Consider the following 13,782-nt stretch of genomic DNA (forward strand, 5'->3'; position numbering starts at 1 on the left):
GTAATCAAGCCTACTACTGTTGTGTCGTCTGCAAACCTGATGATTGAGTTGGAGGCGTGCATGGCCACGCAGTAATGGGTGAACAGGGAGTACAGGAGGGGGCTGAGCATGCACCCTTGTGGGGCCCCAATGTTGAGGATCAGCAAAGTGGAGATATTGTTTCCTACCTTCACCACCTGGGGGCAGCCCGTCAGGAAGTCCAGGACCCAATTGCACAGGGCGGGGTTGAGACTCAGGGTCTCACGCTTAATGGTGAGCTTGGAGGGTACTATGGGTACTATGGTTCTATGGTGCTATGGTGTTGAATGCTGAGCTGTAGTCAATGAACAGCATTCTTACATAGGTATTGTCCAGATGGGATAGAGAGGTGTGCAGTGTCATGGCGATTGCATAGTCTGTGGACCTATTGGGGCGGTAAACAAATTGAAGTGGGTCTAGGGTGACCGGTAAGGTGGAGGTGATATGATCCTTGACTAGACTCTCAAGCACTTCATGATGACAGAAGTGAGTGCTACGAGGCGATAGTCATTTAGTTCAGTTACCTTTGCATTCTTGGGTACAGGAACAATGGTGGCCATCTTGAAGCATGTGGGGACAGCACACTGGGATAGGGAGAGATTCAATATGTCTGTWAACACACCAGCCAGCTGGTCTGTGCATGCTCTGAGGACGTGGCTAGGGATGCCGTCTGGGCCGGCAGCCTTGCGAGGGTTAACACGTTTAAATGGTTTACTYAAGTCGGCCATGGAGAAGGAGAGCCCACTGTCCTTGGTAGCGGGCCGTGTCGGTGGCACTGTATTTTCCTCGAAGCCGGCAAAGAAGGTGTTTAGTTTGTCTGGAAGCAAGACGTTGGTGTCCGCGACGTGGTTGGTTTTCCTTTTGTAGTCCGTGATTGTCTGTAGACCCTGCCATATACGTCTTGTGTCTGAGCCGTTGAATTGCGACTCCCCTTTGTCTCTATACTGACATTTAGCTTGTCAGATTGCCTTGCGGAGGGAATGACTACTCTGTTTGTATTCTGCCATATTCCTAGTCGCCTTGCCATGGTTAAATGCGGTGGTACGCGCTTTCAGTTTTGCGCGAATGCTGCCATCTATCTACGGTTTCTGGTTAGGGTAGGTTTTAATAGTCACAGTGGGTACAGCATCTCCTGTACACYTCCTTATAAACTCATTCACCAAATCAGCGTATACGTCGATATTATTCTCTGAGGCTACCGGGAACATATCCCAGTCCGCGTGATCAAAACAATCTTGAAGCGTGGATTCCGATTGGTCAGACCAGCGTTGAATAGTCCTTAGCACTGGGTACTTCCTGTTTGAGTTTCTGCCTATAGGAAGGGAGGAGCAAAATTGAGTCGTGGTCAGATTTGCCGAAAGGAGGGCAGGGGAGGGCCTTGTATGCATCACGGAAGTTAGAATAACAGTGTTTTTCCAGCACGAGTGCTACAGTCGATATGCTGATAGAATTTAGGTAGCCTTTTTCTACATTTTGCTTTGTTAAAATCCCCAGCTACAATAAATGCAGCCTCAGAATATATGGTTGTCACGTATACTCGCTCTACGGCCTCTAGGTCATCAGGCTGCTGATTATCCTGCACACATGTCACCATCGTCTCGCGCACCAGCGCGTCATGACACTCACCTGGACTCCATCACCTCCTTGATTATCTTCCCTATATCTGTCACTCCCCTTGGTTCTTTCCGCAGGTGTTATTGACTCTGTTTTCATGTCGGTGCGTTGTTTGTGTTACGTGTTTGTTTTTAAACACTCACTCCCAGAATTTCCTGATTCTCAGTGCACATCGTTACAGAATAACACCTCACCTAAGGGAAGCATCAAGTAGTGTGTTTTTTTTTGTCAGAGTAAATTACATCGGGTCCGGGAACCGCCACAGGCTCCCATGTCTCTGCCGGATCKCCAAGCTCCCCTGCCTCAGCCAGCTTGTCGGGCTTTCATGCCTCCGCCGGATCGGCAGGTTCCTCTGCTTCCACCGGCTCATCAGGCTTTCATGCATCTGCCGGATCGCCAGGCTCCCCTGCCTCCACTGGCTCGTCAGGTTCTCATGCCTCAGCCGGATCGCCAGGCTCCCCTGCCTCAGCCGATCTATCAGGTTCCCGGGCCCCAGCTGACTCGACAGGTTCCCGTGCCTCAGCTGGTGTGATAGGTTCCTGCGCCTCAGCTGGTGTGATAGGTTCCTGCGCATCAGCAGGGGTGACCAGTCCGCTCCTGATCCCCAAGTTCGTCGCCTTTGACGCCGTCTTGTGGCTGGAGCCACGCGTTGGGGAGGGGGTACTGTTCCGTATACTCCCTCTCCGGCCTCTAGGTCATAACTAACTTTGTTATTCAGGGACTGGACATTAGCGAGTATATACTCGGAAGCAGTGGGTGGTGTGCGCGCATCCGAAGTCTGACTAGAAGACCGCTCCGACTCCCTCTCATCCGGCGGTATTGTTTTGGGTCGGCCTCTGGAATGCCCTGGGTGGTGCGGACAAAGGATCCGCTTCGGAAAAGTCCTATTCCTGGTCGTAGTGTTGGTAAATTGACACTGCTCTGATATCCAATAGTTCTTCTCGGCTGTATGTAATAACACTTAAGATTTTCCGGGCTAACAATGTAAGAAATAATACATAAAAAAACAAAATACTGCAAAGTTTCCTAAGGACCAGAAGCGAGGCAGCGAGGCAGCCCTGTCTGTCGGCGCCATTTTAGAATAACGTAACAAAATGTGTAAAAAGGGAAGGGTCCCTACTCTATAGTACTCCCTCCTTTCACTTGTGTAAGCAGGGTCACTACACTACTATGCCTTATTTAACAATGTGACGTTATATTAATTTGCCTTCTCTGCTTAGTTACTAGTAGCAAATCCTGATGTTTTTAAAAGAGTTTGTTTATGTCATAGCAAAGGTTAGCAATGTAGCTAGCTAGCTGCGCAGCCAAACTCGCATAGACAACTCTGGAGATTTAGTGGTGCTAGTCGTGCATATCACCCTTTACTGTATCAGTGTTTTATAGACTGCTACTGAACTTCAGAAAACYTATACCATGAGAGAAACCACCCGAACGAAGAACTCTGAAGAACTAGATTGTAGCTGTTCAAGATGCTTCTTCTGACATGCCCAGAGAGAAAACAAGTGTGACTCTTCCTGCAATGTACTATGATGTAATTTCTTTTGAAATATAAAATGCCGTATGTGTGTCTCCTTGGGAGTTAGCCTAGATATTACCACAAGAACTGCAGAACTCTCTCTTTCTCTGTGTTTCACACACTCACAAACACACACACACACACACACACGCTCCTCTTGGATCCTCCACTTTGGGGTCTCTACTCTCTGCAGTCAGAGAATGATCCTAATTACATGTGATGAGTGGTTTATCTAGTGTAGCATGTGACAGCCCTATAATCCAGCAGCTAGGTTTGATCATGTCTTGTTTGGTGGTGGAGGTAGGTATCACTRGGTCAGGTGTTATTTATGGGAGTGAACACAGAAGGAGCTAAATGCAGAGCTGTCTAAAGCACTTGTTTTTATTGTCTCCTTATCATGTCCTGTATTTACATAATCACCTGATAATAGATAGCTGGTGATTACTGTGTGTTAAAGGAATGGTAGAGGATACGGTTTGTTGTCACTATTCTACTCCACTAACCAGCCACGGAAGGGGGTCCCATATGGCACCCTATTCCCTATGTACTGTAGTGCACAACTTTTGACCAGGGCCCTATATCCCCATCTCCCACCTAGTATCTATTTTAGCACATTAGCTTGCTAACATTAGCATCCAACATTAGCATTGATAGTTCCGTCAATTAACCTTAAGCAAATGAGTTGTTAGTACAATCAACACACTTGACATGCCTGGTTGCTTTAAAGTGTGTTTATGTCAAGAAATCAATAAAATACCACATTGTAGCAAAGTTATCTAGGTACAAATGTACTTTTAACAAGACACACCTGTTAATTAAAATGCATTCCAGGTGACTACCTCATGAAGCTGGTTGAGAGAATGCCAAGAGTGTGCAAAGCTGTCATCAAGGCAACCGCTAAAATCATTTCCAATGCTCTCACCTCAATTTGCTTTATATATAGCTATTAAAAAAACTATATATATCTTAATTTCCATCATTAACAATTAATATGGCTGAAAAATCTAAAATCGAACATATTTTGATTTGTTTAACAATTTTTTGGTTACTACATGATTCCATATGTATATAGTTTTGATGTCTTCACTGTTCTACAATGTAGACAATTGTAAAAATAAAGAAAAACCCTTGAATGAGTAGGTGTGTCCAAACCATTAAAAAGTACCATAGTAATTGAGTGTCCATGATATTTGCATTGCAACTAAGTAACCCTCCAATTGTTCTCCACTATTACACCCTCTAAAGCCCCTCCCCATCCCAAGTTGGGTTGTCATCCCAGTGACCAGCAGGCCACCCCCGTCCCCCCGGATCACTAGGGCCCCCGAGAGGCCAGGACCCATCCTTTGAAAAGAGCACACGTGCCATCACACCAGAACTAGAGAGATCCACACGCTAAAAGGGCATTCCAATGCTCTCCGTCAATTTGCTTTATATATAGCTATTAAAAAACGATATATATCTTTATTTCCATCATTAACAATTAATATGGCTAATAATGTTGACAGTTCAATCAAAGGATTATTACCTATAACCAGGATTGCCATTGCATTACATTTTTGTCAAGCAATTACTATATTAACAAACAATTATTGTGATTCATCCTATATTGCCTCTAACATCCTTACCCCTAGCAACAGATGTGGGATACACACACACACACACACACACACACACACACACACACACACACACACACACACACACACACACACACACACACACTCTCTCTCTCTCTCAACCCCTTTTCCCACAATCAACTATAAGCTCAGATGCTCAACTGTTGTTACATCCCAGAGCACCAACTCAAAAAAGGACTTGATTTACGAATGCATATACAGTTACAACTGTTTGAGAAAGCATGCAAGATTGAGCAAAATTGGCAAAAATTGGGAGATTTCACCATTGTCAAGTCCTAGGTGATGGAGATCGGCTACACCACCTTCCCCTGAAACACACACACACTGGTCCCTCGTGACCATTTTCCCAAGCGTCTCTGTGCAGTCAGACCTTTGATTATTTTGTGCAACCAGGGTCACAATAATATGCCCCCTCTCTGATTGTCCGAGTGTGACCCCCTTCCCATGGGTTACTGCAGCTAGTGTTGCCAGCACTGCCACTACCTGGGTGGGGGTACCCCACCGGGAGCCACACCGGCTACCTACAAGGTCGTAAAGGTTCTCATTAGCAGCTTTGAGAATGTCCTTGTATATTATGCTCTCCCATCAGGGGGCTCTGGCTTTGTAGGACCAACCCTGCCAGGCAGGCTCAGAATCTTGAAGGGACTGTGCTGCTCTAGTAGGTCTCTATCCACATTCCTCTTTCTGTTTTGGCTGCAAATAGGCAACTTACAGTATGCCCATAAAACAGAAGGACTTTAGTGTATGGGTCGCTTAGGTGGGTGTCTAGGGTATAGGCTTGGGGATCGTTCCATCACGATAGGACAATAAATAAATAAATAATGTATAATTTATTTTAAAATGTATCCCTCATCCGCACAAAATTGAAAGCTCTCTCGCAACCCCTGCTCACAGACACGCATTGGTTCTGGGATATGCAACCATTTCCTTTCTCACTCACTTAACACCACACTTTTCCAAACACAAAAAAACACACACCGCCCCTTTCATCACAATACATCCACACATACCCATGTACTGTGCCTTCTATGTCTTCTGTTTGCTGTGTTTTGTATCTCCACCATGTTGATTGAGTACTTTTGTGTTCCAATTCGTTATATTTTAAGTATTATTTTACTAGTTATCCTTTCTTCTAATGCCGTCTTATCCCTTTATAAAATACAATAAATCGAAATTTAAATAATTATTTTAAAACATTCCCTATCTTGAATGGTATAGTGTAGTTGTAGTTCATTTAACAATTGTTTAATTTTATTGCTTTTCTATCTATTTTTTACAATTATTATTACATTCCCTACCATGGCTACTATTTGGCGTTCCATTATTCGACTCCGCTATGAGAACTTTGTAATTTTTAGAATAGCCATGGAGTGAGCAATCTGTGTCTCGGAACATTTGGTTGTCAATATACAGTTTATCGACTATGAGAGCTACACACTTCCCTTTTAATCTATTCTCCTTGAAGATTGGGTACAGAACAGGTTAGCTATGAGACCATGTTAGCTGTGAGACCATGTTAGCTGTGAGACCATGTTAGCTGTGAGACCGTGTTAGCTATGAGACCATGTTAGCTATGAGACCATGTTAGCTATGAGACCGTGTTAGCTGTGACACCGTGTTAGCTGTGAGACCATGTTAGCTGTGAGACCATGTTAGCTGTGACACCGTGTTAGCTGTGAGACCATGTTAGCTATGAGACCATGTTAGCTGTGAGACCGTGTTAGCTATGAGACCGTGTTAGCTGTGAGACCGTGTTAGCTGTGGAGACCCCCATGTTAGCTGTGAGACCATGTTAGCTGTGAGACCATGTTAGCTGTGAGACCATATTAGCTGTGAGACCATATTAGCTGTGAAACCATGTTAGCTATGACCTCCCAAATGGCACAGCAGTCTAAGGCACTGCATCGCAGTGCTGGAGGCGTCACTACAGACCCGGGTTCGATCCCAGGCTGTATCACAACTGGCTGTGATCGGGAGTCCCATAGGGTGGTGCACAATTGGCCCAGCGTCGTCCGGATTAGGGGAGGTTTTGGCCAGGGGGTCTTTACTTAGCTCATCGCACTATAGTGACTCCTGGTGGCTGGCCCGGGTGGGTGCAGTCATCAGTTGAACAGTGTTTCCTTCGAAACATTGGTGCGGCTGGCTTCCGGGTTAAGCGGGCGGGTGTTAAGAAGCGCGGTTTGGCGGGTAATGTTTTGGAGGATGCATGACTCAACCTTCATCTCCCGAGCCTTCATCTCCCGAGCCCGTTGGGGAGTTGCAGCGATGAGACAAGATTGAAATTGGGGAGAAAAAGGGGGTAAAATACAATAAAAAMWTTTTTTTTWAATAATAATAAAGCTGTGAAGCCATGTTAGCTATGAGACCACGTGAGCTGTGAGACCACGTGAGCTGTGAGACCACGTGAGCTGTGAGACCACGTGAGCTGTGAGACCACGTGAACTGTGAGACCACGTGAGCTGTGAGACCACGTTAGCAATTAGACCACATTAGCATTGAGTCCACGTTAGCTGTGAGGCCATGTTAGCTGTGAAGCCATGTTAGCTGTGAGACCATGTTAGCTGTGAGACCATGTTAGCATTGAGACCATGTTAGCATTGAGACCATGTTAGCATTGAGACCATGTTAGCTGTGAAGCCATGTTAGCTATGAAACCATGTTAGCTGTGAAACCATGTTAGCTGTGAAGCCATGTTAGCTCTGAAGCCATGTTAGCTGTGAGACCATGTTAGCTGTGAGACCATGTTAGCTGTGAAGCCATGTTACCTGTTAGACCGTGTTAGCTGTGGGACCGTGTTAGCTGTGAGACCATGTTAGCTATCAGACCATGTTAGCTGTGAGACCATGTTAGCTGTGAGACCATGTTAACATTGAGACCATGTTAGCATTGAGACCATGTTAGCTGTGAAGCCATGTTAGCTCTGAAGACATGTTAGCTGTGAGACCGTGTTAGCTGTGAGNCATGTTAGCTGTGAGACCGTGTTAGCTGTGAGACCGTGTTAGCTGTGAAGCCGTGTTAGCTGTGAAGCCGTGTTAGCTGTGAAGCCGTGTTAGCTGTGAGACCGTGTTAGCTGTGAGACCGTGTTAGCTGTGAGACCGTGTTAGCTGTGAGACCGTGTTAGCTGTGAGACTGTGTTAGCTGTGGGACATGTTAGCTGGTTGTCAGAACCGGGTTGAAACCCAGTCTGTCCTATTATCTGTCTGAGCTGTCCAGCTGCAACTATGATTGGGCTAAGATGACTGAGACCAGCCTGGTTCCTCCTGGATGTTTACCAGCATGTCTGACTTCCTGTAGCCCACAGCCCAATCACAGCTGGCCCCAGACGTCACATGACAGCCTATTATCACCCTGTAAATCTCAGCAGATCTCAATAAACTTCTCTTTCATTCTCTCTCATCGTGCTAACATCGATGTGGACGGTCATTACGTTGGAGAGGAAAGAAAGGAACGTAGAAGGAAACCAGACGTGACCAGTTGGTTTGGAGTGAGAGAGTTGAGCGCTAGTCATTCCTACTAATGCCATGTGTTCTGTGCCACATAGAGAGATCTATGGGCTGTTGGAACATAATGAAGATGATGAGAAAGTCTGGCTGCATCTCATATGGAAGCCTATGCACTATATGTCCAGGGCCTTCTGGTCAAAACTAGTGCACTATATAGGGAATTTAATGTCATTTGGAAAGCAGCTTTTTGTGTTGTAACACTCTCATAACTCTAGTCACGGGAATACTGGAGTAACGGCACAGWCAATGATTTGATATTAAAGTTATTTTATTTTTAGTCGTTGGTTTCTCCACTAGCTGCAGCTGGTCTGAATCAAGGGCTTTGTTGGGATAGATTTCCCATGATTCCTGTGGTCAATCCGAGACACGGATACACACCCTCCCCCACTGACCAATAGCACTGAGTGTATTAACATTGACTGCCAATATACCTTCAATGGCTGCCTGTTGGCCAGGGTGATTGAGAAGGCAGAGAAAACCATTTATCCTCCAGGACATGTATTTTAAAGGCTAATTAGATTGTCTTAGAAACACATGAGAAAGCAAAGGCTTGGGACCCAGAGTGAGTCTCAGTGTCATAATATTGGCGTAGGGCGCGTCACAAATGGCATCATATTACCCACATAGTTAGTGGCATCCAATTACCCAAAGGTAGTGTGCTATATTGGGAATGGGATGCTATTTGTGACCCAGAATGAGTATTGGCGTAATACAGAGAGTCTGGGACCCAGAGTGTAATATTGACTTGGCTTCTGTTCCTGTGTTATGGTGGAAGTATGAATTATGCTTTCAATGGTCAACATTTGGGTTGTAAAGTCATATATTTCTTGTTTTATCCATTTTCTAGGTACGTAATTACTGTAATGTCAATAGCAGGCCTTACTAAACTCCTGTGGCCTTTTTCTACCATGACAACATGGCGGGCCATATTAAATTGTCTCATTTGGTTCGGGGGCCTTGTGTTTGACAACCCTGATCTAGGAGCTGTCTGTCTGCTAAGTCTTTAAAATCAGTTATATACTGAACATCATATCTTCTGTATGTAGTAACTTCTGTTTCTCCCTCAGCCAATCGGAGCGTTGAACCCGAAGCGTGCAGTGTTCTATGCAGAGCGCTATGAGACCTGGGAAGAGGACCAGACACCCCCATATCACTACAACACCCACTACTCCACCGCTAACTCCACCCTGCTCTGGCTGCTCAGGATAGTACGTACTCTGTACCCCATCCACCCAATACYCTATTCCCTGTACCTAGAAAAGGGGTGGTTGATCAAACAAATATATAGGTTCATTATCATTTCTACACTTTCTATCTGATTTTAGACTTGTGGAGACAGACGTTAGTCAYTTTTTATCCAAAATAACATTTTCTAAATGGCAGCTAGTACAGTAAGTTAGATAGATATTGAGTCACACAGTCCACACAGTTGAAAGCATTGATACCACCTAGTGTTTAGTAAATACCAGTGGAATCTAAATTGTGAGATATAGGGTTACCCCTCCTGGGGTTTGTCCATATCTGATATGTTAGGCAGCTCGTTAATTGGAGAAAGCTTGATGGGGAGTTAGTAGCACCCCCTGTCCTCCCTTTGCCTGCCACTCTCCCCCTCCTCTCCCCCTCTACTCCCTACATCCCTCCATCAGAACACTGTCTCCGTCTCAGACTGGGAACACCACATACAGTATCAGCAAATTAGCACCGTCGCTCCCGGCTACCAAGAAGCACAGTAATTAATACTCCCTAAGGCATTGTGGGTAATGTACAGTAGGGGAGGACAGACAGACAGACGGACGGACGGACGGACGCTAGTCTGGCACAGGAACATCAGATATATACAGACACAGAAACACATCATTGATAAAGAACTCAGTGGAACTCAACCCAAACAATGGAAATGCCAAAATTATTCTACATTTAGGCTATTGTTTATATGTGTTTTGTGTACTTCTAAATGTTATGCAGCCAAAATCGGACTTTAGTAATTTACATTGTGGGCCTGTGACAATACATGACAATACATGACAATCATGACGGATTTGACAAATATTCACTTTGTTAGATCAGATTTGTCGAATGTGCACCAATCTGGCATCCTTCTTCGATCCCCCACAGTCTGCGTTCCATTGACCTCTTTACCGCATCTAGGGTTCCAATAAGAGATTCTCATTGCCCTTATCTCTGTCACAACCAGTAGAATTCAGCCATTAGCTCTCCTTAGGGGAGCAGAAATTATTCATTCTGAACATGCAATAGAAAATCTAGTTCACTGACAGTATGGTTTGGTATGGTGGTGTTATCTGTGTTCTGATATTTGTGTGTGTTTGTGTGTGCATGAAACATCCTTTGCTCAACGTAAAATGTATGCATGTTTTTTCTTGCAGGAACCTTTCACCACGTTCTTCCTGAATGCTAACAACAACAAGTTTGACCATCCAGACCGGACCTTCTCAGCCATCACCCGCTCCTGGAGGCACTGCCAGAGAGACACCTCAGACGTCAAGGTGTGTGTCTTTGTGTTGCTGTGTGTGTGTGTCTGTGCGTGTGTGTGTGGGTGCGTGGGTGTGTGTCCATGAAACACCCTCTGCTCAGTGTAAAATACTCTGTATCTACAGTGGGTCTGATGCATTCCCTATTCATCGGTATTCAACCCAGAAGGAAACGTCACAATAAAACATATACCATGAATTATAAATAACACTGTGCTCAAACTCTGAGGAACAGAGACATGGTACACAGTGAATAACTAAAGCACTTACAAATACATACTTGATTTATCGCTTATATAAAAATAAAACATTACTTTAAAAACAAAGGAGTGCTGTATTGTATGTGAACAAAGGCTGAAGACAAAGAAAGAAAGAAATCCTCTCCTTCCTCAGAGGAGCAGTCARAGGATGTGTCCCAAATGGCTCCCTATGGGTCCTGGTCCAAAGTAGTGCACTATATAGAGAATGGGGTGCCATTTGGGATGCAGACAGAGGAACGCTGAACCACCACAGCCACTCTATAACACAGCGGGAACAGCTCTGACCTCAAAGTGTCAGATATTTCTAGAACACCCCACGTCGGGTTAGTGTTGCCCCAGGCAATTAATAAAGCATTAATGACAAAAGCTATTTAAAATGTAGTGTTTTATGTCTGGACAGGGCTTTTCCTGGGCTCGGCTTGTGGTGGAAAGGGAGAGAGCAGCACACCAGATAACATGCCCTGTTAACAAATACATGCTACTTTAAACTACTTGTATGTCTATCTGTCTGTCTGTTGAAACACACAGAACATGGCTGCTGGTCTATCAGCACGAAGGAGAGAGTGACAAGATATTACAACAGCAGCTGTGTTTCATTATTCTGCTAAATAGTTTTACCTACACACTCAGTTCAAACTACACACACTCAGTTCAACCTACACACACTCAGTTCAAACTACACACACTCAGTTCAACCTACACACACTCAGTTCTACCTACATACACTCAGTTCTACCTACATACACTCAGTTCTAGCTACAAACTCAGTTCTACCCACACACACTCAGTTCTACCTACGCACTCAGTTCTACCTACACACTCAGTTCTACCCACACACACTCAGTTCTACCCACACACACTCAGTTCTACCCACACACACTCAGTTCTACTACATAGCTCAGTTCTACCTACACACGCTCAGTTCTACTACACACGCTCAGTTCTACCTACACACTCAGTTCTACCTACACACACACTCAGTTCTACCTACACACACTCAGTTCTACCTACACACTTTCAGTTCTACCCACACAACTCAGTCCCACACACTCAGTTCTACCTACACACCTCAGTTCTACCTAACACACTCAGTTCTAACCCAACACACACTCAGTTCTACCCACACACACTCAGTTCTACCCACACACACTCAGTTCTACCCACACACCACTCAGTTCTACCTACACACCTCAGTTCTACCTACATACGCTCAGTTCTACCTACAACAACTCAGTTCTACCTACACACTCAGTTCTACCTACACACTCAGTTCTACCTACACACTCAGTTCTACCCACACACACTCAGTTCTACCCACACACTTTCAGTTCTACCCACACACACTCAGTTCTACCTACATACGCTCAGTTCTACCTACACACACAGGTATTCAGACCCTTTTCTATGAGACTCGAAATTGATCCTCCTTGAGATGTTTATACAACTTGATTGGAGTCCACCTGTGAGAAATTCAATTGATTGGACATTATTTGGAAAGGCACACACCTGTCTACATAAGATCCCACAGTTGACAGTGCATATCAGAGCAAAAACCAAGCCATGAGGTTGAAGGAATTGTCCGTAGAGCTCCGAGACAGAATTGTGTCGGGAGAACCTTCCAGAAGGACAACCATCTCTGCAGCACTCCACCAATCAGGCCTTTATGGTAGAGTGGCCAGAYKGAAGCCACTCCTCAGTAAAAGGCACATGACAGCCAAAAGGCACCTAAAGGACTCCATGAGAAACAAGATTCTCTGCTCTGATGAAACCAAGATTGAACTCTTTGGCCTGAACGCCAAGCGTCACGTCTGGAGGAAACCTGGCTCGATCCCTAAGGTGAAGCATGGTGGTGGCAGCATCATGCTGTGGGGATGTTTTTCAGTGGCAGGGACTGGAAGACTAGTCAGGACAGAGGGAAAGAGATCCTTAATGAAAACCTGCTCAGGACCTCAGACTGGGGCGAAGGATCACCTTCCAACAGGACAGCGACCCTAGCACACAGCCAAGACAGCGCAGGAGTGGCTTCGGGACAAGTCTCTGAATGCCCTTGAGTGGCCCAGCCCAGCCAGAGTTCTCCCTACATACACAGAGTTCTACCTACATACACACAGTTTTAAGTATGTACACACAGTTACCTACATACACAAAGTGTTACCTACATAATGACAAAGAGTACAGGACCGGGGGGAGTGGGAGGGGGGCCTTAACAGCGTTGAGCTGACCACCTACAAGAGCAAGTCAATGTCGAGAGACCTCGTACCAGCATCCCCCCCTCCACTCATTCCACCCTCCTCCCCTTCACAATACATTTTGTGTCCTCCTCTGGTCCCTCCTCTTACTCTCTATTTGTAAACTTCCTGTCATAACTCAGCACCAAGCCATTAGAGCTAACAGCTCCCTGGCAGCATTAATACAGCAACAGCCTGTTAATGGGCTTAACAAGTAATCAACAAGCCTCCATAAATAGCTATCTGTGAGCCTGTTCGCTATCTATGGAGCCTGTCAGCTAACAGCCTCCATAGAATAGCTATATTAAATGCTGCTGGGTCCTTCAGGTGACACACTGGGCGTTACTGGGACTGTTGACTACTCACAGACAAGTCTGCCTCACCCTCTTTCACTCACACCACACACACAACACACACACACACACACCACACACACACACACACACACACACACACCACACACACACACCACACACACACCACCAACACACACACACACACACACACAACACACACA

The 13,782-nt window shown here is 45.4% G+C and overlaps 1 protein-coding gene across 1 annotated transcript in view; it reads left to right on the plus strand.

Annotated features, from left to right (window-relative positions):
- LOC111956864 (neurobeachin-like) overlaps nucleotides 1–13,782 on the plus strand; it is a 328,897-nt gene that overhangs the window by 277,127 nt on the left and 37,988 nt on the right. The window contains 2 exon segments of the mRNA XM_070436743.1: nucleotides 9,356–9,496; nucleotides 10,673–10,792. Of these exon segments, the coding sequence (XP_070292844.1) occupies nucleotides 9,356–9,496; nucleotides 10,673–10,792 (261 nt within the window).

The sequence above is a fragment of the Salvelinus sp. IW2-2015 genome, linkage group LG4p (assembly GCF_002910315.2).
Source record: "Salvelinus sp. IW2-2015 linkage group LG4p, ASM291031v2, whole genome shotgun sequence".
In the NCBI taxonomy this organism is placed as follows: domain Eukaryota; kingdom Metazoa; phylum Chordata; class Actinopteri; order Salmoniformes; family Salmonidae; genus Salvelinus; species Salvelinus sp. IW2-2015.